Source organism: Dendropsophus ebraccatus, chromosome 2 (assembly GCF_027789765.1).
Source record: "Dendropsophus ebraccatus isolate aDenEbr1 chromosome 2, aDenEbr1.pat, whole genome shotgun sequence".
In the NCBI taxonomy this organism is placed as follows: domain Eukaryota; kingdom Metazoa; phylum Chordata; class Amphibia; order Anura; family Hylidae; genus Dendropsophus; species Dendropsophus ebraccatus.
In genome coordinates, this window is record NC_091455.1 from 185,211,449 (window position 1) to 185,238,457 (window position 27,009).

Sequence of the window (27,009 nt, forward strand, 5' to 3'; positions counted from 1 at the left end):
AAACACAGCGCCACTCTTGTCCAGTGGTTGTAAGTGGTACTGCAGCTCAGTCCCTTTCACTTCCAATAGAGCAGAACTGCAATCCCAGGCACAACCTGTGGACAGTTGTGGATCTGGTTTTGCAAGTTTTCTAATCTTGTACAAACCCTTTAAATGGCTACTGAGTGAGCAAATGTGTCTCTGAGAGAAAAAAAAATTGCTGCCGGAGCTATTTTTTTTATAGCAGTAGCAGGCACACTCATTCTCAGTGCACATGTTTATGGGGGAGTTGAGGATATCGCTGTCTGTAGTACGATACTCCATTCAGTGCTATAGGTCAGCTTACACTGACGGTACGAGTATATTAGCATGAGATAAGTGCAGTTTTGCCTTGAGTATGAAAAAAATAATAAAAAAAAAAACACACAAAAAACACCCTCTCATGTAAATATCTTATAAAACTTTCAGCGCTGTAACACTATGAAGTGACTGGTCTGCACTGTTTTCCTGAGAAAATCTGTGAAAAACACAGCCTGAAGGCTGACCGAATTGACTTTGTGAATTTTTGGATATAAAACAGCAGCATCAGTCTTTGGGGTCTTCCTTTCATCTGAGTTTGATCTCAATATCAGATTTTCCGATTCATCTTTTAGCCATCAGTTATTGATCGTCTGCAGTCTGCTTTAGTCTCTGCATGACTCTGATCCAGTCTCTGGATCAATACTATAGACGGCGCTTCTTGTTTAAAAAATACTGCAAAACATTAGGGGGGAGATGTATCAAACATGGTGTAAAGTGAAACTGGCTCAGTTGCCCCTAGCAACCAATCAGATTCCACCTTTCATTCCTCACAGACTCTTTGGAAAATGAAAGGTGGAATCTGATTGGTTGCTAGGGGCAACTGAGCCAGTTTCACTTTACACCATGTGTGATAAATCTCCCCTTAGGTTTATTCAGTGTTGGATAGAAAGGTTAAATAAAGGGATTGTCCAGGGATTAAAAAAAAAAAAAAAAAAAACATGCCAATATGACAGGGAGTAGTGTAAAAATAAAAAAGACTCTGATCCCCTGAAACTGCTGTTCCAACAGTTCCCAGTCCCCGCTCATCACTACTTCCTGGTTGCTTCAACGTATCCGCCCTGCAGGAATTACCCTAATAAGCCAATCACTGACCACAGTGATGTCCTGCCTCAATCAGTCAATGGCGGCAGGGTCAACACCTTACTGGAACCAGGACGAAGTGCTGATTAGAGGGGACGAGGCAGGGGATTAGGGTAGACGAGTGTCACAGAACGGCTGCTGTCATATATTGTATGAACCCGGCCTAAGGCTATGTTAACACTACGTAAAGCAACGGCCGTAGTCCTCGCCGTAAAACTACGGCCGTTGTTTTGAGGTTCCCTATTATGACTGCAATGCAATGTAACTACGGCCGTTGAATGCATACTACGTATCAGATAACGGCCGTTGTTTATACGTCCCTGTAAAAAATGAACATGTCATTTATTTCCTACCGGTAATGCTGCAACAATGCGGCCGCGAACATAAAACTTATATCTGCTTAATTAAACTTTATTTGGATGTAAAAAAAATTCTGAGTGGTTTCTCAGGCTGGGCGCAGTATTTAAAGTAAATGACCTGTTTCATCACGCTTATAAACATGTTAGGAAGCAAAAGTAAACAACGGACGTAGTTTCACGACTAACCCGTAGGCTCGTAATTCTACGGCCGTAGTTTTGGTCGCAAAAGTCCGGCCGGTGAAAACAACTGCCGTTATTTTACGTAGTGTGAACATAGCCTAAGACTGCATTTTCAATGTAACAAGTTCCCTTAAAAGTGGTTTTCCAGGATTAAAAAAAGTACAGCTACTTTCTTGCAAAAACAGCACCACCCATGTCCTCAGGTTGTGTGTGGTATTACAATTCAGCACCGAAACTGAGGCCATGGGCCGTGCTGTCTCTGGAAGAAAGCAGGCATGTTTTTTTTTTTTTATCCTGAACAACCCCTTTAAGTGTTGGGCTCGGTAAAAACTGCTTGGTAGCTCCCCCTTGAGTTCTCCTCAGCGGACTTAGCATGATTAACAGCTATGGAAGCGTTGATAACACTTCTTTGATCATTATGCATTCTGTACGGATATATAAGGAATATATTTTGACATATGTGGAGCCTATAAATGTGTAGTAATGCTATTGATTTAAACATCATCTTGGATGCCGAAATAAACGCTCTGCTTAGTGTGTAAAAAGTTGCCAAGCTGCAAAATAAAAACCTTTACCAGTATAAGAGGCTGAACACCAGCTAGAATTGAGCATTATCTGCGACTCCTTTTATCGTTTCCTTCTCTTTGAGTAATGTTTAGTTCTCAGCATTGCTGCCCCCTGGGTTTACATTAACAGTCCTGAGATTCTATAATGGCCAGACATGTTCTTCTTTAATATTCTAGTAGTTACCATATAAAAATTATGTGATCTTTTATTTTCAAATATTGCTCCCACATGACATCTAGTGGACAGAACTGGCATTGCAGTTTGTTTTAGCAATAGCAAAGCTGCAGTGTAGAAAATCAGTGTACATTTCCTGCCATATAGGCTAAGAGAGCAAACAATATTTAGCAGTAGGTTGCATCAACCTTTCAAGTAGGGTTTTACCCATAGCATTATTGGGGGATGTTCTGTTCTCAGATTGGTTTCAGTGATCTTTAAAGGGATTCAGAAATGAAAGTCAAATCTCTGATCACGGCATAATAAACAGGAAAGGAAGCAAAGTAAGAGACAAAGTCAAAAAGACAAAATGGTAAATTATTGAATACTGGCAGCAGGCTCGGTAAGGAAGAAATCCGGATATGTGCAATACATCAAAACATTCGGAAAAGATATCTGGACAAATAAACTCCAGTCTAGTGTTCAGCTACAACACTGAAATATTAGATGATATTGTCTCCGATAGAAAAACTTTAGTTATGTTTAAAGGAACAGGGCAGTGTCCCCAACCTAAGGCTCTCCAGCTGTTGCAAAACTACAACTCCCATCATGCCTTGACAGCATTTGGAGTCTCATGACAGGAGTTGTTGTTTTGCTCAGTAAATGGAGGGTCACATGTTGGAGGACAAGGCTCTAGAGCAGGGGCGTAGCTAGGATTCATGGGGACCCATAGCAAAAAAAATTGTAAGGGCCCATTAGGAGCCCTTATGGTTAAATTCATAGGCGCAGGAGCAGACTACCTTCTGCTTAACCCCTTATGTAGTGCAGTGTGTAAGTGACCCAATGTTCAGAAGACAAGGAGACCTCTGCTTTACTGCTGGTGCACTGATAACCCCTGACCTCTGCACGGGAGCTCTGCACATTTTTCTACTTTTTTTTTCTATAGATTTGTAACTTATTTTTATTTAAAAATCTAATTTCTTCCAGGACTTATCAGCTGTTGTATGTCCTGTAGGAAGTGGTATATTCTATTCTTTGCTGCCACCTCTGTTCATGTTAGGAACTGTCTGGAGAGGTTTTCCATGGGAATTTTCTATTCAGGACACTTACTGACACGGACAGAGGTGGCAGCAGAGAGCAATGTGTCAGACTAGAAAGAATCCACCAAATCTTATAGGACATTCAGTAGCTGATAAGTACATGATGGCTTGAGATTTTTTAATAGAAATATTTTTCAAATCTATACAACTTTCTAACATCAGTTGATTTGAAAGAAAAAAAAAGTTGCCGGAGTTCCACTTTAAAAAGTAGGAGTGGATGAAAGAACACTAAACTGAATGGCTTGAGTAAAATTTCTTCCCAATCTCTGTATACCCAGCACCCAGTGAGAATGTGTATTCAGTGCAGAAAGCAGCCACAATGCCTCCTGCTTCTGTCCTCACAATCGCATGATAATCTAGTTCTGGGTCTGCAAGGAGTATAAGGAGGATGAATTTTTACTGAAAATGTGGAATACCACCATAGGTGTTCTTTTCTCTTGTGCACCTGTTGCAAAAGTTTCTTACTCCAGGTTAAGTGGTGATGGAGTGCACTTTAAAGTTTCACCACTAGATGTCAGTATTTTTTAAGTATAAATTGTTCTTATGTATTGCACAGCTGAAGTTAGGAATAGGTTACTGTTTTGTGTGTACCATGTGCTTTTGCTGACCTATAGAAGATGCTCTCTACTTCTGACCTGTCATCTTTCTTCTTTCTTTTGCACACATTCCTTTCCACCACTTACAGGGTGGATAACCCATTCCCTGTAGGAAGTTGTTACTTGGTGGGAGGAAGTGTAGCTTAAGTCTCAGTCTTATCCAGATTCTCAAAGAGCACAGACACAAACAAGACAGTCCCTGCTGTAGCCAAGCCAGGGCCTAGCTTTTGCCAGGACCCACGTCTGGGACGAGTGTGTTCAGTGTGTTAAGTGAGTCTAAGACACGCGTATGCAAATGCAGCTAGAGACAACCTGTTTTACTACTACTTTTACGATATCTATTATGCAGTGCTAAATACTTAAAGGGAGAAGAGTTTGGGAACATCCTAGCCACACCGAGAATCACTCTACAAAGTGCAGGGCAGTATCCTGATGCAAAAGAGGAACAAGCCTAGAGCACTGTCAGTGACAGGAGAAGCTGTGCTGTGGGGGTCCCAATCACTTGGGGGTAATCTAATTACCTCTGTCTTGTCGGATGGGAGATCTATATATAGAGTCTGCTCTCAGGCAGGCTTTATGCATAGATCGCCGATAACACTGATCTATGCTATGCTATGGCATAGCATAGATCAGTATATGCAATCTAAAGATTGCATGTTATACTGTAAAATAAGAGTGTAAAAAAAGTGTAATAAAAAAAGTTTTTAAAAGTATTAAAAAACCCTTTATAAACCCCCTCCCAATAAAAGTTGAATATATCTCCTTGCCCAATTAAAAAATAAAAATATTTAAAAATAAATAAATGAACATATTATATATCGTAGCGTGTGGAATTGTGTGATCTATTATTATATTATATTTTTGTTTCCGCACAATGAACGACGTAAATGGGGGAAAAAACACCAGGATTGCTGATTTATTTTTTTTTATCATATAATCAGAATTTTTTTTATAAAAAGCGATCAAAACTTTTCTTTTACACCAATATGATATTAATATAAACTAGAGATCATGGCGCAAAAAATGACACCCCAACCAGCCCTGTAGGTGGAGAAATAAAACCGCTATGGCTCTTGATTTATTTGACCCGGACATCCGTGCATCAATGGGCTCTGTCTTGAAAGGGTTAATAAGAATAAATAAATAAAAAACATAAAAATAAAGTTTGGTGTATGAACCAGGAGATAGGATCCAGTCTTGAACCAGTTAGGGTATGTGCACACTACAGAATCCTGACGGAAAATCCGTTGCGGATTCCGCAGTTCACACTCGCTCACAGACTATGACGTGCGCGTCTCCCTCCGTACCATAGACTTTATTCTATGGTCGGATGAATTCCGCCGTTCACCCAAAGAATGAACCTGTTCATTCTTTGGACGGATGACAGAATCCGCCCCCGTGCATAGAATGGAGTTTATGGCACGGGTGGAGTCCGCGAGCAGGTGCGAGCTGCGGAATCCGCAACGGATTTTCCGTCAGGATTACGTAGTGTGGAGGGAATTTAACATGTGGTCTGGTCATACTAACTTGCTGGTATGTAGAATTAGCCCAAGTCATCCTGATCAAAACACTTTCTTCCTTTTTTCGATCTTTTCCTCCGTTCCCAAGATACGGGCAAAAATAAGATTATGCAAATGTTATAATTTGGTGCACTGGGGTTGGTCCAGAGCCCCTAGGTGAACCATTTTACCAACCCAGCAGCTTCATAGATAACATAACAGCTCATTAGCGCCCCTATTCCACCAAACCAGTACATTTGCATAATTCTATAGTTGGCCTATATCTTGGGAACAGCTCAACATATCAGAAATCAGAAGGTTACATTGTCATCAGGGTGACCTGGGCTACTTCACCATACCAGCAGGTTAGTATACCCAGACCTATCCAGACCTCATGCTAGATTACACTTAAAGAGTACCTGTCTCGAAAAATATCATACAACATGTCAAAAGTTTTTGATTCCACCAAGGCTCACTGCTGAGATCCACTGTGATCAGGACATAAAGCCAGGGAGAAAAAGCTGCAGCAGTGCCATCCACTGCACGGCTGCCTGCTTCTCTGTCTGTTGAGTCTCTTTGACTTCCATTGACCTAACGGAGATAGGGCAGGGTAATGTATGGCATGGCTGCTGTACTCTCACCCTGGCTATTTCTCCAAATCACAGCAGGTCTCAGCTGAGACCTGCTGTGATCAGAAGATATAACAGGGATAGAACACAATAGCAGCGTTATCCACTCCCCAGCCGGCCACTAACTCCAACAATATAGCCTCATAGACTTACATTGTTGGAACTAGCCGTTACAGAGATATGGCTTAGCAGTGGGTCTTGCTGCTGCCACACTCTCTCCTTGGATATATCTCCTGATCACAGCGGGACTCAACAGTGGCGTCCGCTGTAATCAGTAACTTTTGATATGCCTGATAAAATGGCAAAAGTTATTTTTCATTACAGGTACTCTTTAAAGTGAATTAATCACTCAGTGTTTACCCTTTCCTGCAGTCTATTGTGCTCCTGGCAGTGAGCCTGCAAGGCTAGGAGGCAGACTCCAGTGGGATCCACTAATGGCAAATGGGCATAATAAACATACAATTTCATAGCTAGTAGACGAACATTGTCTGTCAATCAAAAGGGTGAACCAGGAGCACAATGGACCACAGCACACCCGCGTCTGACACTCTTGGACCACATCCATTGGCTAAAGCCACCAAGAAGATAGACCAAGGTATCGTATGCATCAGTTCAACATTAGCTAGCTAGGATGTCTCTTACATATGTCTCTGGGTTTTAAAGGCTTTTGGATACACTCTGATAACTGAACATGGTGTTTTACCTTAAATTACTTAATCATTTATCCATTTATTTTATTATCTAGTTTAACAATTTAATTGTAGCATTTTTTGTTCTGCCTTTGTACATTTTTTTTTTAACTGGAACTCCATTAACTAGAAGATGGAGATGCCTGGGCTTTACCATCTGGACTCGAAGTCTGTGCCAATGTTAAAAATTGCTCAGGTCACCTTTTATTTGTCTCCAAATTCTGTATAACATTGAAATAAAAACAAAAATTGTCATTGCCTTTGCCAACAACTAGGGGCCACCTCCCAGTTTATGAAGCGCAGCTGTTATATCTTCTATGTCTAATGTCTTTAAAATCTTCTAATTTTTAGAATAGTTAGCAAAAAAATTATATATATATATATATATATATATATATATATATATATATATCAGAGCAAATCAATAACTCATTGAACTTTTTGGAAGATTACATGGTTTGTCCTATTGTTAAAGAGGTATTCCAGGAAAAATAAACTTTTCCTCTATCCAAGGGATGAAAGTAGAAGATCGCAGGGGGTCTGACCTTTGCACCCCCCGCCAACCTCTGTATCGGGCCCTTGGCTTCTGTATTATGGTCCATGGGTACAGCACGTGACCCGCGTCTCTATTCATTCCTAGGGAGCCGACGGAAAGAGCTTAGTACAGCGCTCTCCTGGCGTACTCGTCTCTTTCCGTTGCTTAATAGGAATGAATAGAGACGGGGGTCACCTGCCGTACCCACGGCTTCAAATACAGAAGCCAAGGGCCCGATAGGGAGATGGGGGTGAGTGATGGAGCAGAGGTCGGACTCCACACAATTTCCTACTTTTCCCCCCTGTGGATAGGGGAAAAGTCAATCCACCTGTAAACATTAAAATTATTTAAGAAAAATTGGTATGGACATTGCTATCTCTGTCCCATAGAGACCATAGAGACCCCCACTCAATTCAGTCAGGGGACAAATGACCTCTGTTGCTGGGATTGGTAAAGTCCAAAAAGTTAAACTCCCACTGATCAGCAGTGACTGGGTCAGTGTCATCAGAAAATAGCTTATTGTTTAAAGGGATTGTCCGGGAAAACTTCATGCTTCCAGGCCTGCGGGGGAATGAGCCCACAGAGCATGCTAAGAAATGTTTCTTTTACAAATAATAGGGTCTGGAGATGTTCATTATGTGTATGGCCGTAAAACTTGCCTTAAAGTGTTCCATTAAATGTTGTTAAGAACAATTTAGGCAAGATGGCAGCCATCATCCATCTGTAATCAGCTGTTTCAGGGTTCATATTCCTAAAGCTTGGCGCTGTCTGGTTCTGAGAGAGTCCTTCATTATGGGACCAAAGTGGTGATTCTCCTTGAGAGGAGTGCCAAAAGGCAAGAGACAGTCATCAGCTGAGCCATTGTGCAACCCTAGAAACTATCACTGGATGTGCCACCAACTGAGTGCAACTCGAGCACGCTACAGTCCAATCACTAGGTATTTAAAGACCAATGGCTAAAGATGTTCTAGGGAGTCCTAGAAAACATGGATACAGTAAAAGGCACGCTTGCCTTACACTCATCTTTAGCCACCAACAATTATATACATTAGGTCCCCATACACTTTATACGTTTGTCGGCCTTACCTGGCACTCACAGCAGATTTGACGGTTGGTATAAGGTATATGGGGCTCTCCCAAGCGTCTACCGACCAATGATGTCTGTGGAGATAGGGATCGGGCGTGATGGGAAAATCTTCACACTACTCCTTTGTTCTAGGATAGATAAGCTGAAGCCAGAGCTGTTTGGTGTGGCTTCACCCTTCCCGACTGAAAAACCTGGAAAAATCTTTTAACCTAGTGGGAGTCAAAAATATTATGAATAACATTTAAGTCTACATTATATGTCGCTTTCACCTGTGCATAATGTAGGTGCAATTTTCCCTTTTAAAATCTGGTGTTAAAAAATATGCACTGGTGGCACCATCCATAGTCATTACAGGATAGTTGGTTGTAGTAGACGAGACCTATCACCGGTTATTGGTGTACATGCCTTTGTGACTAAGACAATGCTAGCAGTATGTTTCATGATATATAACAAATCATAATAAGATTTCTTCATTACCGGCCAAACATTTATTATTTAGTAATTGGCTGAAAAATAGGTCAGTCACTGCAGGAAGCAGCCAGCTTTAGAAAACAGATGTTCAGCTGCTCCAGGAATAATGAGCTCCTGCTTCCCAATTTATATAGATGATAAAGTAGTTTTCTAGCATTACAATTTAAAACAGTAGGCATGCTGGATAATATTAAATTATTTCATTTATTCTGGACTTTATTTCCTCCACGTGTTGTTTCATTAATTTCTGCTGAAAAAAAAAAGAAAAGAAAAAAGAAAAAAAAAAGGATTTTTTTTTTTTTACTTTTGTTTGAGTTATTTTTAATTAATTCTTTTTTTTATTAGCACGCTATATATATAAAGTGCTGGAAGTTGCTGCAACTTTTTTTTATTTTCATGAAAAATGGTAATGGAAGCTATTAAATGATTCTCCTATGTAACATAATGGGAAAAAAAGGCCTTAGCAACTTGTCAGGGTAATAAGAAAGAAGAGCGATTGTAAAATTAGAACTAGCCGAAAGGCAATCTATTTGGATGTGTGGGATGATGATTTTTATGTTTGTAGAGGTCATACAGAATTAGAAAAAAAAATGCCTATTTTATTCTATGCCGTGTTAGGCTTAAAGGGGTTATCCAGTGCTACAAAAAAATGGCCGCTTTCCCCCTATTGTTGTCTCCAGTTTGGGTGGGGTTTTGAAACTCAATTACATTGAAGTACATGGAGCTTAATTGCAAACTGCACCGAAACTGGAGACAACAGTAGGGGAAAAGTGGCCATGTTTTTGTAGTGCTGGATAACCCCTTTAATTCACATCCACATTAAAGGCTCTGATGCGGATCCTGTTCAAATAACCAAGCAAAGAAAAAAAAAACTTTTTAAAATCAACAAAAAATTTTGAATCCAGCCAAAAGACTGATGGAACCCATTAAAGGGGTATTCCCATCTCAACTAATATAGTTATACTTGTAGGGTTTGTCAAGTAAAATATTTTTGCAAATACTGCACATTAATTAAGGGTTCCCTCACACATCCTTTCCCTGTGGCGTTTTGCAGGTCTTTAAAAAAAACGCAAGGAAAACTGCCAGTACGTTGTTGTTGTTGTTTTTTTGGGGGGGGGGTTGTTTTTTTCAAAAATTTACGTGTTATTTTCTGGCGCTTTTGGACTTTATGCATTTTTAGGTGCTGAACTTTATTTTATTTACCCACCACATGACCTAGCTGCTGGACCACAAAAGGTTACAAAAATGGCAAAAAAAACAACAACAAAAACAACAACCAGAACAAAAAAAAAAAGAAAAAAAAAAGCCACAGCGTTAGCATGCTGCACTTTGGAAAAACTGCCAAAGAGCCTCAAAAACATCAAAACAACCAAAAAAAAAACTCCATGTATGTAAGGCATATCATGAAACTTCCACTGACCTCCAGCTTACATCTGGCCCCATGGTGTTTTTATTGGCGGTTTTCCCAGATTTTAAGGCAATGTGAAGACAGCCTTACCAAATTTGCTTCTTTCCCTCTTATTGTTGACAGCTTGTTGTCCAGGTTAATGACCACCACTCTGCCCTAAAAGCAGTGGTCTGGTTGGTAAATATATAATTATAGGGGGAGAGTTATCAAACATGGTGTCATGTAGAATAGTCTCAGTTGCCCCTAGCAACCAATCAGATTCCACCTTTCATTTTCCAAAGATTCTGTGAGGAATGAAAAGTGGGTTCTGATTGGTTGCTGGGGGCAACTGAGCCAGTTTCCCTTTACACCATGTTTGCTAAATCTCCCCTATGGTATATATACACTATGGGGAGCATTTCCTAACTTTGCTCCCATGGTGTCCCCCCTTCTCCCTGGCGTACATTTGTCGGGGGCACAGCAAGGCAAGGAGGAGGTGTGCGCCTCTTAGTGAATCCAGCGAAGCAATTGGTGGGGGGACTAATTTAAGACCGGTGTGTACTTGGGTCTTCATAAATGTATCCCTATGTCTTTATATTTACATTATGACTATATATATATATATATATATATATATATATATATATATATATACCAGTCAGACAAGCTGTCAACAACAGGAGGGAAAACAAGCATATCAGGGAAAGGAGGCAAGTGTGTTAAATTAATATTTAACTTGAGTAGGCCTACAAATTTAAGGAGGTACTGTCACCTTGCATGCATGTATACTGCACCATTAAAGCGGTATTCCGGTGCTGATAAAAATTTTAAAAAATAAATCCATCAAACATAGTTTTTACATTTACCATCCCTCCTGAGTCTGTCTCCGTTTGAATTTCCCGCTGTTTGCAGGTCCCTGAAGCTCCAGTTGGTGGCTTCATTTTTTCTTCACTTTCTGGTTTGGGGTTTCCCATGATGCACTTTGTCTCCTGTGATGTCTAACTGATTCTGTAAAACTTTCCTTATCCAGACTTGTGCTGCTTGGGGGCGACCTTCTCCGCCGGCGGTGCTGGCCGGGTTCTGGTGTGGTGTTTTTGGGTCTGGTCCTGTGGCATGGGGGTCGCAGGGCCGTCCCATGGCCCCCGTTCCCTGACTGTGCACGCCTGGGGGGTTGGTGGCCACTGACTGGCACGGTGTGGACTTAGTTTAGGGACCCATGTGTATCAGATACCGGCACGAGGTACATGGGGCAGTATGGCTTGATCAATTCAAACACAAAATTCTGATGTGTTTTTTATTTAGCCTAGCGGCACTAGTATCAGCCATAGGTGTGAGGTGCAGCACTCTGTTTCTTCCCTGAACCGCATTTTGATTCTGTAAAACTGTTAGATGGCTTAGATTTTGTTAAGCCAATCAGAGCTGAGCTACCTGTGTAATTTTTACAAAGCAAGGCTGGCTTAACAGGGCTTAGACCCGCCTCCCTCTTGATGATGTCCTTGTCACAAAATGGCTGCCACAGAGCAGCCTGGGGTAAACAGTCATTAGGTAAGAATGAGTTTACTTCACTTCCTGGTGGGGGAAAGGGGGCAGATAGGTGATTGGAGCATATTACAAAGTTATATAACTTTGTAATGTGTTTCAATTACTGTGAAAAAGCTTTTCGCTGGAGTACCCTTTTAAGAAACCTCAGTCAATGGTTTATCCTGGTTAAGTTTATCCTGGACTCTGTGCCTTACTGACCTGCCCCACAACACTACAGAGGGGAACACCTACCTTTTAATGGGCGCATATTGGCACCTAGGGAGGGCTACTACCACTCTGAGCCCGGTGACAAGTGCCGTAGCGATACATAACCATCAGCCCTTGCAAAGTACCACCTAGCACCCCTGAGTCACCACACTAGTATGTAAAGAAATACACGAATAAAGGACTTATAATAGATACGTTTCAAGAGAATGAGGTTCCATGCTGTGATTCTAATAACGCGTCTGGTATGAATACAGAATGTACGTGACTTCCTTCATTTAGCTTATTTGCGATATGGAAATTGTGTTCGGAAAATTGTAAAAAATGATCTTATTTGTATGTGAAAATGAAGTCTCTCCCACGGCAATCCAATGTCATTGCCATCAACAGGCCGGCGCAGGGGCACTCCAGGTCTGGTAGTCTATCATGTGGGAGGCTCAGGGCTCAGTCTCTCCCAGCTACAATGGATTAAGTAAGGCAATCAGTGTGTGTGTGGGGGGGGTGCGGATTATGGAGCTTACGCCAGGCGGCATGTATTATCTATCTAATGTCTTCATTTATTTTAAAGGAGAAGTGCCGAGGCAGCAGTTCTTCTAGCTGTTGTCTTCACTCGCAAATGTCAACCTAAGACTTAAGCCTATTGTAGAAGTGCGACGTCGATCAAATTAAGTAGCGAATCTGTTGATACAATGTGATTCCGCATTATCATATATCACCATACATCAATGCTGTTCTGATAACAGGTCTGTATATAAAATGCATGCATTTCAATCCCGCATTGATCGCTCATACCCAGCCTATGTTTTCCCTAAATACTAATAAGCATCAAGCGCATTGAATGCGGTGACAGCACCACGCCATTCTATCTACATAATGCGCTTTCGGTAATAAAAGAGTAAAGAAATTCAGTGGAACAGCTCATCACGTTGGACTCATCACTAAAACATCTCATTACCGGGGTTATTTACCTCTTACATTTATAAAAAAGGGTATGGAAGCTCCGCGGGAGAGAAGAAAATGCTGGTTTTAGAGGATTTTTTTTTTTTGCCTTTGTTGCTTGGAAGAAAGAAGCTTCAAAAGAGGGAAAACAAAACGAGAGGTGAGAAGCTTTGCTGGGTACTTAAAGTGTCACTGTCGTTTAATTTTAATTTTATTTTTTTGCAGAAATCAATAGTACAGGCGATTTTAAGAAACTTTGTAATTGGGTTTATTAGCCGAAAAATGCATTTTTACCAGGAAAACACAGTTTGAAGCTCTCCCCCTGTCTTCATGGTTCTCTTATGGAGAGGGGAGGGGTGGATGGAGATGAGGCACCAAAACAGGATAACAAAGAGTTAATTTACAGCTACATCACCGGGCTATCTCCACTGAAGTCAGCACTGACCTCTCTTACCTCTGAATATCTGCTTTCACACAGCTCCCACTGTGTAATCCTTTGTTCTCTGCTGCCTCCTCCCCCCTCCCCTCTCCATAAAACAGACAGGGCCCGACTGATGGAAAAGAGTCAGGATTTCCTAATATTGAGCAGTGGATTAGAGAGAGGAGGGGGGGTGGGTGACCTGGGGAAAGGCTTTTTGAATGCAGATAATGGCATATTTGCCTAATAAAGCCAATTACAAAGTTTCTTAAAATCGCCTGGACTATTGATTTCTGCAAAAAAAAAACGACAGTGACAGTGGTTAGTGCAGTGACATGTAGTGATATAAAGTGCTGAAGAATATAGTGCTCTGGACAGCGATGCACTCTAGGGGTCACTAGTATGTGGTCAGGATATAATGATCCTTGTTAATGTCACCTTGTTATGCTTTATCCCTTTAAAGGAAAAGTCCACTCGGGAGGGATGTGATGGGTGGCAGGGGAGAACACAGCAATAAAGCATTGCTTACCTCTACCCTTGTCCACAATGCACCATCTGACCATCCCCGGGACCCCAGTCAGAAGGCATTTTTCCCTGAGTTACGATGACATGGGATAATGCCCATCTCGGCTGATGGACAGCCTGCTCAACCAATCAGTGACTGGAGCGGCGTCCCACCTCAGCCACTGACTCAATGAGCAGCTTGGTAGCAATCTGGTGCTGAAGAGGTACAGAGAGATGCGAGTTGGTACGGTTTGTCACTTTTCCCCCTTGCCCTGCTGTTTCAAAAAGGAATTCTGATGCCTGACTTCTCCTTTAATCCTCATGCAGGTTTTGAATGAATTTCTTACTTTGGAATATAAGGTCATGTTCACACTTGTTGGATTGGCTGTGGAGTTATAGTACTAATACAGTATAGATTTGGAAAAAATGCTTTGTATAGTGGCAGTCCTGGAGTCTGTGAGCTCTCAACTGCATGCAGCTAAAATGCGTCAGGCATTGTTAGCAACTCAAGTGGTAACTGTACATTGTTGTTCCCTTTCTACCCTGTATCATACAGTAGGTACTTAAATGGGTATTCTGGTCAGGTAAAATACATGTTGAATCATTCCTCTTCCTGGAGTCTAACAATTTGTTCTATACTTGTTATTATCTTTCCAGTCTCCTTCCCCCAGTTCTGAGCCTGCTGCTTTCTGCTAAAGACAAAGAAAACTCCATCACTCCATATCCACTCTGATCTTTCTCCTCCCGACTGCTTTTCAGCCAGCCAGAGACAGCCAGCCAGGGATACTGTCTACATGAGCAGTCTCAGAAGAGAAGGAAAGGAGGGGGGAGGAGCGGAGACTGAGTGAACAGCTCACACCAGTTTTCTGTGCCTTCAGCAGAAAGCAGCAGCTCAGAACTAGGGGAAGGAGACTCAAAAGATAATAACAAGTATGGAACTAATTGTAAATTTCCAGGAAGGGGCATGATTCAACTTTCTTTTTAACATTAAGTGCAGTAAATGTACAACAAGGGGGCAGAACCCTGGTTGAACCCATGTCACTAGCAGTAAGGCCTAAATGTCAGCTGTAGCATATAGCTGACACTCTGCGGCAATGTTAGAATTGGCCTGGACCTTGTCCTCGCCATTGGCCTCTCCTGGCCGATTGGAGATAGTAAATATATACATTTTCCATTAAATAACAAGATCCTATAATAATAATAATAATAAAAATAATTTTTATTTGTATAGCGCCAACAGATTGCGCAGCACTTTACAATTCTATATATCTCTGAAAAGGGGTATTCCACTCAAACATAACTTTTGATATGTTGCTGCCCATGGTGAGACTAATTTTATCTATTCAGTCTCCTTCCCCCAGTTTTGAGCTTCTGCTTTCTGCTGAAAACACAAAAATCTGTGTGTGAGCTTTTCTCTTCGTCTTCCCCTCCTCCCTTCTGAGACAGCTGATGTACCTGACTGGCTTAATCTGCAACTTTGTAGCTTCTTTGTAATGCTGGGAGGATAATCACATTGCGTTCATCAACAACTTGACTTACTTCAAATTAACCCTCCCAGCATTACAAAAAAACTACAAAGCTTACTGCACAGAGCAGTGCTATCTCTAATACCAGTGTACCAGCAACAGTACCTATACAATACTTCCCATACATTGATAATCCTACAACGGATATTAGTGGTAATAACTAGTACCAACTTCAATCATACTGCTTACACGCTTATGTACTCTTATCTGTACTGCCCGTAGATAGTAACACTTTCAGCCATAATGCCTATAAAAAGCCACACACTATGGAGATAATGTCACACAGTGTCCAGATAAACAACCCCAGGGCCCAAAGAATACCGTATATTACCCAGATAGCGCTATACACTACAGGATCAAATAAATTGTGTGTACAGTGCTCAAACCAATCCTTGCAGAGTAGTTATATGGGTTATCCAGGATTGGAAAAACATTGCTGCTTTCTTACAAAAGGAATGCCACCCGTATCCTCAGATTGTGAGCGATATTACAACCCAGCAACATTCATTTAAAGGGGTTGTCCAGCGAATTTTTTTTTTTTTTTTTTTTTTTCAAATCAACTGGTGTAAGACAGTTATTTAGATTTGTAATTTACTTCTATTTAAAAATCTCAAGTCTTCCTGTACTTATTAGCTACTACATGTCCTGCAGGAAGTGTTGGTTGTTTAATTTTCAGTCTGACACAGTGCTCTCTGCTGCCATCTCTGGCCGAGACAGGAACTGTCCAGAGTAAGAGAGGTTTTCTATGGGGATTTATAGAAAACCGAGACAGAGTTCCTGTCCCGGCCAGGGATGTCAGCAGAGAGCAGTGTGTCAGACTGAAAATAAAACAACATTTCCTGCAGGACATACAGGAGCTAATAAGTACAGGAAGACTTGAGATTTTTAAATAGAAGTAAATTACAGATCTATATAACTTTCTGACACCAGTTGATTAGAAAGAAAAAGATTTTCGCTGGACAACCCCTTTAATGAAAGCTGAACTGAAATACCACACCTAAACTGAGGACAAGAGTGGCGCTGTTTTGTGAGGAAAACAGGTATTTTTGTCTAATCCTGGATAATCCTTTTAAATTTTGCATGCATTAGCCAAATATTTTTACCCATACTCACCTTGTCTACGCACGTCTACTCTTGTCTTTTGGTGCCACAATGGAGAGCAGAGTTGAGCAAGAAATCTCTTGATTCTGAAGTCAATATAGGAAAGTATAGTTCAGCAACAAATCCCCAGGTGCCTGCCCTATCCCTTATATTAGAACTTTATTATCATCTTTTTCCTGGTAACCCTATTGGTCCATATGGCACCCTCCACAACCTTGCCCCTTTTATAGCATACCACTATGTATTTAAAGGTGTTATATACACTTATAAAATAAAATCCTTTTTTTTTTTTTAGAAACAGCACTACTCTTGTGCTCAGTTTGTGTGTGGTATCGCAGGTCAGCTCCATTGAACTGAATGGAGCTTAATTGCAATACCAGACACAACCCGTTGATAGGGGTGGCGCTGCTTTTGGAAGAAAGTAGCCTTTTTATTCTGGTTAATCTATTTATTCTATAATGTTCCGATATATATATGTTTGTGTGTATTACAAAAGGGAGAGCCATTTTAGTGTTGGATAAATAAATGTAATTTCTATAACCCAGTAAACCACTCAGCGTACCAGTGGGCACACAGTAAACCATTCAACATACCAGTAGGCACACAATTTTGTTCCTCTCTCGGTGTGCCAGGTTTGTTTTCCTTCTTTACTCTCTCTTTCTATTTACCAGCAGTAATTGTAGCTTCCTGGTAAAGCATCAGAGAATACATAAAGATTATATTCCATGAGATGAGCACTGCAGGCTTCAGAAATCACCGATTATGCACGAATGTCTGCTAGCTTTCAAAAGGAATAATTGTATCTCTTTTGCTGTGTAAATTGCTGAAAAAACACATTTAACTTTTGTATGCCTCTGCTGATCCTGCAGGTAGGCGACTTGAGCAGTTACTGCTATGTAGCTTAACCTTTTCATAGGTGAAAGAAGACACAGCCTGAAATATGCAAACCCGAAGAGCAGTGTGTGAACTTATGCTAATATATCCTAGTGTCTGCCTTGAGTGAATAGTATTACAATAATACCGGGGCGGACTGCGACCTGTGGCCAAGAGAGAGGTCACTTGCAAAACATTGACTTTCTACCTTGGCTTTTGATCATTTTATTCCTATAACCTTTAGAAAATTAGATAGAGTCTGTTATTACTTTTATGCTGCCTGAACCAGAAGTCATTGGGGCTGGCCATCTTGGCTTCTCCCTGTGCCACGAGCTTTGACTGATAGTTCTCTCTGCTTGGGTACAAGGACAGATCTATCCATCGAGGCTAGTTTGGCGAGAAGAAGCTGAGTGGGCGCACCCCAATGGCTGATGGTTCAGGCAGCAGGGCACCAGAATTGTTTTTTTTGGAAGGTCAAAAATACGATGGTCACATGTAAGCTCAGAGTCATTCGGAAAAAAATTAAATGCAATTCACACCCCAAGATGTTTTTTTGGAGAGTTTGCAGGTTTGTGAAATTGTGTTTTGTTTGTTTTTGTGTTTTTCTTTTCTGTTCCAAAAAAAAATTACGTTTTTCCTCCATAGGAAAACAGCACAAAAAACAGCATGTCTATGTGCAAACTGGTGTTTTTTTTTTTTCTTCTTCAATGGAAAACATGGAATCAAATAAGTCTTCGCATTATTTTTCTGGGTAAAAAAAAATGTGGATAAAAAGCCAGAGACTAAAACTAATTTACACTAAAATGAGAAAACACCAGAAAAACTGCCAGAAAAAAACACCAAAAAGCAGTTTTCAGTAAAAAAAAAAAAATGTGTGTCAAAGCTTACAGGTTCTTTTTTATCCAGCCCTGTCTGTTGAGCAATGGAATAGGCAAGTAATTTTACCACTTGGCACTGCAAATACTTTGAGGCAACAATATATATATTTTTTTTCTTTAATTTTTGCATCATTGCTTTCTGAGGGCCTAATTCACCAACTCACATACCCATATGGGGACTTGTTTTTTGCTGGACAAGTTGTATTTTTAAAGCAGTCAAGCCAGTAGATAGAACTTTTGTGTAGAACAGTGCTTCTTAATTCCAGTCCTCAGGCCTCACCAACAGGTCATGTTTTGTGGATTTCCTTAGTATTTCACAGGTGATATAATTATACTCAGTGCATCAGGTATTCTCACTGATGTTCTTTGTATGGGATATCCTCAAAACATGACCTGTTGGTGAGGCCCGAGGACTGGAATTGAGAAGCACTGGTGTAGAACAGTACTTCAACAAACTTTATTACATTTAACCCGATCAATCAGTGAAAATTGATAGCAAAATTTAGAACGGATGACAACCCCTTCCAAAACAGAAACGAGCCATTTCTATATAATGACCACATTGCCTGCTTATCTCAGTTACTACCCGCTAATGTTTTGCAGAACCACCAGGCATCAATCTAACATTGAATAAGCAGAACCAATGATTAATGCCGGGCTTATAATAACTCAAACGTCTGTCCTTCACGATAAGCCATACCAACAGCATTGCAGTTTCGGAAATTATACCAATTATATTGAAATGACTAAAAGTTTTAGCAAAAAGTTTTCCGTTTTGACCGTAATCATAGAAACAGAATTGGCCAGTCCCAAGAATTGACAATGGACGACACGTACGCGACACGTAACCTAAGTTCTTGTGTTATATCGTATTACAATGCATTGTCTACCAGTTCAGATTTCGCTCCTGTTTAGCTGCTGAAGACAAAGAAAACATGAGATACAAAACATTCTCTTGATTATGATGACAGAGTAATGTCTAGTTCTCACGGAGCAGATGGTGATTGGGAGTCCAAAGCTCTACTTACAATGAGTAACATATTTCTTTGTATTGTGCTTGTCTGGTTGATGGGCTGAGCAGGAACGTACAGCTTTAGATTCTAGTTAACCCTCTGACATCGACTACATTTTCTCCAATTGTTCTGCGATGCTGAAGTGCTCCAGCTTTAACATTCCCGCTTGATGGGAAATTTGATGAGCAGCTGTGTCTTATTTCATGATGAGACGGTGGCAGGAAAGTTGACTCCTGATATAAGTGAAGATTTATCGAACTGTAAGAAAACTCCAGAAGTTGGGTATAAACTGATAGATCTCAATTATTCCAAGTTTCTTTTTTGAATGTCGTAACTGTAGATATAAACTTCTCATGAACGGGTTTTGCTGGAGAAAGTAGACGTTACCAAGGCTGTATGTAGACTAGTGGCAGAACATATGGCTGCTTTGGGAGCGTTCGATTGAGAGGGCCATGATCTAGTGGGATCAGTGACCTACTATGATGGCTGCAGAGAATCTGGGTTAGGATCAGAGGAAGTTAATCCAGAGATTAAAGCAAATGTACCATCCATACATTCACTATAAGTTTTGCACATATTCCTTTTCTTTAACCCGGTTCCCGTGCACAGAGCCGGCCTATTACCAAGCACCGACCTGGGCTGAAGCACTGGAGGCGGGAACCGGGCTGAAGCACTGGAGGAAACGCCTGCCCCTCTATGACGCGGCTCCATTGATTCATAGAGGGGTGGGTGTTTCCCCCCCGGCCCGCCACCATTTCTCCAGTTCGGGCCAATGCTTGGTAATAGACTGGCACCATGTGCGGGATCCAGGCCTCGGTTCAGAAAAGGGACTGTGGCACAGGATTCTCCACACTGGCGCATTCTATTCATGTGCAAAACGTAAAGCGAATGTACTGATGGTACTAAAGGAACAAAGAAAAGGGCAAAAATATTCTCTGGTAACTAGCTCCATTCTAATTTTTGGTACGAGACCCCTTTTAGTCTATGTACACCACTGACTTTAACATTTTCATGCCTATAAAATAAAAGCCTTGGTTCCACTGTGAACAACAAAGCCTTAGCAAGTTTTCTCTGTAGACAGGATTTCAGTTTTCCCTAAGAGGCTGACTTTCTGTGAAATACAGGAGAATATCTTTCACCCACCAGGCGCAATCCTCCTTGTTCCACCATTTGTCTCTCCATATACTGTATAGAGTGATGCTAAAGAGATCATCTCTGCCTTATCTATAGAGACCAGGAATGCAGTGATATAGTAAATGAGTTCCCACAATGATTAACTTCAGAGCCTCTTACTTGGCTTTCGGTTTTTTTTATTCTCTGCTTTGTACAGTTTCTCTACTGTATTCTATGAGATGTAACCTCACATTGCTATCCTCTTCTCCCTGCCATAATCATTGATGGACAGAAATCCACAGGAAAGAGAACGGCTAAAGCTGCATCTTATAGGAATACGCTGAGACCCTGTATGTAGTGTCTGTTAAGGTACAGAAGTTCTAGGCCACTGATTCATCACCTGCAGTGTGATAGTCCTCCACCCCTAATGGGAAATGTAGTTTGTATTGGGAGAACTATATCAGAGGGGAAGAAACCAAGGCATACACAAGAGCTTTCACATTATATAGCCTACTCTCCGCCATAAAGGCAAAAATATATATTCCAGGGTGTTTAATTGTTGATTCTGACACCACCAAACCGTATAAGTACCTCATCATTGCCGGCCCACCTCCCATTGGTTAAAGGACAAATGCCATGAAAAACTTTTTCCCAGTAATTGAAGCACATTACAAAGTTATATAACTCTGTAATATGCTTCAATCACCTATCTGCCTCCCTTCCCTGTCTTTTCCCCCCTCCACCCCCCACCAGAAAGTGTTCTAACTCACACAGACCTAATTACTGTTGTCACCGTCACCAAGCTCTTCTATCAGCTCCTTCTCCTGTTACAGCAGCCCCCCCCCCATCCCCTGCCTTGTCAGGTGACTCAGCTTGCTCAGCTCCCATTGGCTGAACAACTGCAAGCCATCACTTGGACTGGGGAGGGGGGCTGCTGTAACAGGACCTAGAGCAGCCCTCCTGCTGATGACTCATCCTCACAAGAAGGAGCTGCCTGGTGATGGTGACGACAGTAATCAGGTCTGTGTGAGTTTCTTACACTTCCTGGTGGGGGGTGGAGGGGGGAAAAGACAGGGAAGGGAGGCAGATAGGTGATTGAAGCATATTACAGAGTTATATAACTTTGTAATGTGCTTCAATTACTGGGGAAAAGTTTTTCATGGCACTTGTCCTTTAATATGAATTTCAGCAAAAAGCAGCGTAGATGAGTACCAAGGTCATATACTGTATCATGAAGACATAGTGGTGCAGTACGCACAAATACTATGGCATTTCTATTGTATTAAAAGGGCACGGGGGCATGCAAACATCAGTGTTGTCACCACTCTATATACTATATACTTCTTCTCGGAAATTAGAATCCTATACTGATATATTTTAGACGCTGCCACAATGAAATGAAGATTTATATGTAACTCCCAGAATCATGAGAACCTAAACTCATACTATCCATCTACCTTATGAACATGTGATTATAAAACCATATAGCATAAAATCTTGTAATGACGCATTGTACACAGTCTGGAATGGTGTAATGTCTGAAGCCCATGACTGACATCCCACTGTCATCTTCTATTTCCATGGAACATTTGACAACTCCACCGTCGTCTTCTCGCACCTGTTGTAGGATGTCACAAGAAGCCGGGACACCTTTATTAGACTATCGGGAATTTATGTTGACCACTCATATACAGATGTAATGATCAATGTATGTTAAGGTCACCATTTGTGACTGGTGACAATCTCATTTTACAGAGTTTTAATGCTTATCCGGGAAGGTTCATGCTTCACTCGTCAGTGTAATTGAATCTTGTGCTTTTGAAAGATGAGACATTGACTGGAACTGACAACACTCGTCTGTTTCCTTGTCGGAATTATTAGTTTTAATCATTTTTTCTTCCCCACCTTTGCTTGATCTAACATTGTTATAAAACATTTGTTTTAATTACAGTCTTTTTTTTCATGAGCCTATTTACTATCCTGTTGATCAAATGTGCAATTTTCTTCTATCTCAATGACATGGAAAAATTAAGCACTAAACGGAAATTAGTGATGTGAGAAGAATTAACCACCAAAACGTAAATTGCCGTCATTGAAGAGAATGAATTTCACTTCTGTCCTTTTTAGAAGTTTCCATCCAGTATGAAGTATTCTTCATATTTAGATGAGGATAAAGGTGTTAAGGCTTTTACTTTTCATTGGATTTTATATTTCCTATAATATCCTATTTCTGAGGATGCACCCATTTGATAGAATTCCACAACCAGAGATTTGAAGATTATATTGCTTTTTATTGGTTTTTAAAGCAAGAAGAAAGCAAGAGGTCTCGGGGGGATATTATATTGGACATGCAAATTAAAGTGATATTCCAAAGGGAATAAAAGTCTAATGAACTTGTGTCAGAACAATATACAGATTTGGATATTGTCATGGACAGAGGTGGCAGCAGAGAGCACTGTGTCAGACTGGAGAAAATACATCACTTCTGGCAGGACATACAGCAGTTGATAAGTACTGGAAGACTTAAGATTTTTAAATAGAAATAAATTACAGATCTATATAACTTTCTGACACCAGTTGAGTTAAAAAAAATCATCTGAGTTCCCCTTTAAGTAGAGGTAATATGCAAATCAGTTATGTTCTTATTCTCTCTGGTGTACCCCTTTAACAATTGAAAAATTGGATCTCTGCTGGGTTCCACATGACCAGCAATGAAGATGTAACATTGTACTCAGGTCTTAAGAGATTAATGGACACAATTTGCAGCTCCCTCTCCATTATGTTTCTTTTAGGGAGTATCCCCCCCCCCCCCCACACACACACACACACCTTTCAGACATTTATTATATATATTATAAATATGCATTAAATCTCTGAGGTGGAAATACCTCTTATATGCTATATTACATATCTCAGCGTGATCATGTGATCAATCTTTATTTAACCTAATTTAATTACAATTCTTCTTTTCTTTACAGTAAACTCACAGACTTAAACCCACCAGAAGTAGAAGTAGAGAAAGCCTATCTCCAGTATGCTGGATGGGGTCCGAAGGGTCAACAACTGGTAAGTCCCAAATGTGGTGCATATTAACCACCATTTCTTTTACATATACAATAAATGTGTCTACGGGTAGGGAGATTCAATAGAATTGTCAGCTCTTGGAACAAAAAAGAAAAAAAAAAAAAAATAGGCACCTATACATAAAGAGAGGATCTATGGGCCGGAGGTCGCTTTCTGGTTAACAACATTCAACATTTTCCCTTATTTATTATGATATCAATATCTGTCCGTTATATTGTGTAGTGTGTTTGCTGTAAATATAACTACAGTTTGGTTACCCCCGGGGGGCTGTGGATGACTGAATAGACCCCCTGTGCTGTAGCATATGCTCTGCAATAGTTACCAAACACAATGAAGCAGAATAATAAATGAATGAATTTGTTGTGTGATGCAGAGTATTCCGCTTGTCATGATATGTGCGCAGGGCATTGTAGTACATAGCCTTTGAGTTGTTTATTTGTGTTTGATTACCCGGACGGAGTGTATACACATAGGGGGAGATTTATCAAACTGCTGTAAAGTTAGATTTGGCTCAGTTGCCCCCGGCAACCAATCAGATTCAACTTTTCATTCCTCACAGACTCTTTGAAAAATTAAAGGTGGAATCTGATTGGTTACTAGGGGCAACTGAGCCAGTTTCACTTTACACCATGTTTGATAAATCTCCCCTATAGTATACGCTCCAGCCAGGATCCCTAGCGGCGCGGTAAAAAACTGACATGTCAGTTTTCTGCAGCTGCTATTTATTTAATAGCGGTCGCAGATAATCCTGTCAGTGCACACAGTGGAGCGAACGGCTCCATTGTGAGCAGTGGGGAGTTCTGATGCGGGCACGCACGGATGCGCCCGCATCAAAACTTAGCGGCGATAAAGATCATCCAGCCGGTATTGCAGTGCCAGCCAGGATGATCTTTTCAGAGACCATCTGTTCCGTGACCCGGCCAGGTCACGGAGCGGGCAGTCTCATATGTAGTGTGAACATGGCCTCACGCTTTATCTCCTATAGCCTATATCTCTCTGTCTGTGTAATGGAAATCCCAAGACATAGTGTATTATAAGCCCCCAACATGAGGGGCATTGCTGTAGATTTAGCCTGGTAAACCTATGAAGGCTAGGCTTTGACATAGTAAGGCTGGGTTCACACACAGTATATTTCAGGCTGTATTTGGTCCTCATGTCAGGTCCTCATGGCAACCAAAACCAGGAGTGGATTGAAAACACAGAAAGGCTCTGTTCCCACAATGTTGTAATTAAGTGGATGGCCGTCATTTAATGGCAAATATTTGCTGTTATTTTAAAACAACGGCCGTTGTATTGAAATAATGGCAGTTATTTACCGTTATATGGCGGCCATCCACTCAATTTCAACATTGTGTGAATATAGCCTTTCTGTGTTTTCAATCCACTCCTGGTTTTGGTTGCCATGAAGACCTACTGCCTGAAATATACTGTGTGTGAACTCAGAAGAAGACATCCACAGTTGAAGTAAATTTAAAGGGTTATTCCCACCTACCGATAATTCAGATCAACACTGCTGCATCATCGCTCGCTCCCTGGTTTGGAGCCACTCGGCTCTGCTGTGTCTCCCACTGAGGTTATATGTGTCTCCAGGGACAATGCAAGCCCCTGGAGAACTGTGTGACCACAGTCAGCTTAATGTTCCCTGAGATCCTGACCACCTGTCTGGAGTTGCAGCCCAGTCACCACTCTCATCGCTGAAAGCGGTGGTCGAGAACCTAGGCAACAAGCTATCAACAATATGGAAGAAGAAAGGGGCCAAACTTTAAAAGAAAGCAACTCAAAGCATTTTCAAAATTACCTTCTTTTGTATGTCCCTTCATCTAACAAAAGTTAAGGTGATGGGAATTCCCCTTTAAGTGCTATCACTATGGCCAACACTTATGGGTTAAAGGGGTGTTCTGGGCATGCAGCTATATTTATGTTTTTCTGGGGAGGCACATAAAATAATAAATGACTCGGAGTGGAACATTATGGACAAGGCAGGAGGTGTGCGGCTGTGTATGGGTAGTAGTAGTACAGTATGGAACGTGATGGATGGACGATGCTGGAGACATGCGGATGTGTAGGGATTGTAGCAGCAGCCGGCACTTGAAAAAATGTATCTGAAACAAATCTAAAGAGTTTCCGAATTGCAGAGCCGCACAGGCTTTTTGTGAAAATCCTTTGATTCATGCTATTGATTCACTCATCTCTGCTTATTAGATAGTTTTGACAGTGTTTCCTGTTTGCACAATAATACTAGCAAAATAATAGATGCAGTTACAAGTGTTCTGTACATATTAATATTCCACCCTCAGAACCGAGGAGCCTCAGACATGCTAACCACCACTGCACGAGAATCGTTTAAGATTACAGATTTTATAGTTGTCCTATAGTCCGTTTACATGTTTTTTTATAAGGATATGTTTTTCCAATAGTATAGCACTCATAAAAAGTTTTATAGGAAAAAAAAAATTGAAATGTTTTGCTGTATAAGGCACTTCTCTTTAGGATGCTTCATTACCGTCACTTTCCTCTGAATACTGCCAATAGAGAGATACTGACAAACTTGAAAAACAAAATCTGACATCAACATTAAATATGCACGCCTTGTAAAAGTGCTGAGATGGCAAAGCTCACAGTCTGATCGTTCCGTCCAAATCATTGGGACGCTTGTGGGACATATGACTACTCTAAAAGCTTGATGGATGGAAATGACACTGTAAGGGTCATTAACAAGGGAGGAAAAGATGCTAAAGTGAAGTTCCCTGACTTTGTGACATAGACTTCGGTTCCTGTGGACGGATCTAGAGATCTGTCCAGGTGAAGCTCATCCTTCATAGATATCTGCTCTGACCTACTGTACAACGTGTGCCACCTATGTCTATATAGAGGATTTAAATGGGCACTGTCATTACCAATAAATATGGTACATTAGCAGAAGAGGTTATATACTACATCTTTGCAATGTAATTTAATAACTTTTTTGTCTGTTTTCTCTATAAAATACTTTGTTATAAAATTAGCCACTAGGTGTCTCACTTACAATAAAACTGCAGGCCAATTGGTCATTTGTATCAGCAAAAAAAAGACCAAATGCAGGAAGTAATGTCAGTTGTCCCTTGCTCTACACAGACTTCACCCTTTGAATGATGAATGATGATTGGCCGGCAGCTGTACACACCCCTGTACACACCCCTGTACACACCCCTGTACACGCCCCTGTACACGCCCCTGTATACGCCCCTGTACACGCCCCTGTGCACTGCTGCAGATGAGTAATCTAACTGATCTAACCCAAGAGCTCAGATTGAAAAGCAGAAGCATGAGCAGCACAATGGGGCAATAAACAGGTTGCTGGAGTTGCAAAATTAAAATCAAAACCAGCAGCATACATGTGGCAAAAGCAACCAAAAAGTTGAATTATTTGCATACCCAGGGTT

At 41.0% G+C, this 27,009-nt stretch overlaps 1 protein-coding gene across 3 annotated transcripts in view; it reads left to right on the top strand.

Moving 5' to 3' along the window:
- DPP6 (dipeptidyl peptidase like 6) overlaps window positions 1–27,009 on the top strand; it is a 1,116,244-nt gene that overhangs the window by 964,561 nt on the left and 124,674 nt on the right. For all 3 annotated transcript variants that reach the window (XM_069958878.1, XM_069958876.1, XM_069958877.1), the window contains one exon: window positions 23,482–23,569. In XM_069958878.1, coding sequence (XP_069814979.1) covers window positions 23,482–23,569 — 88 coding nt within the window. The remainder of the gene's footprint in view (window positions 1–23,481; window positions 23,570–27,009) is intronic.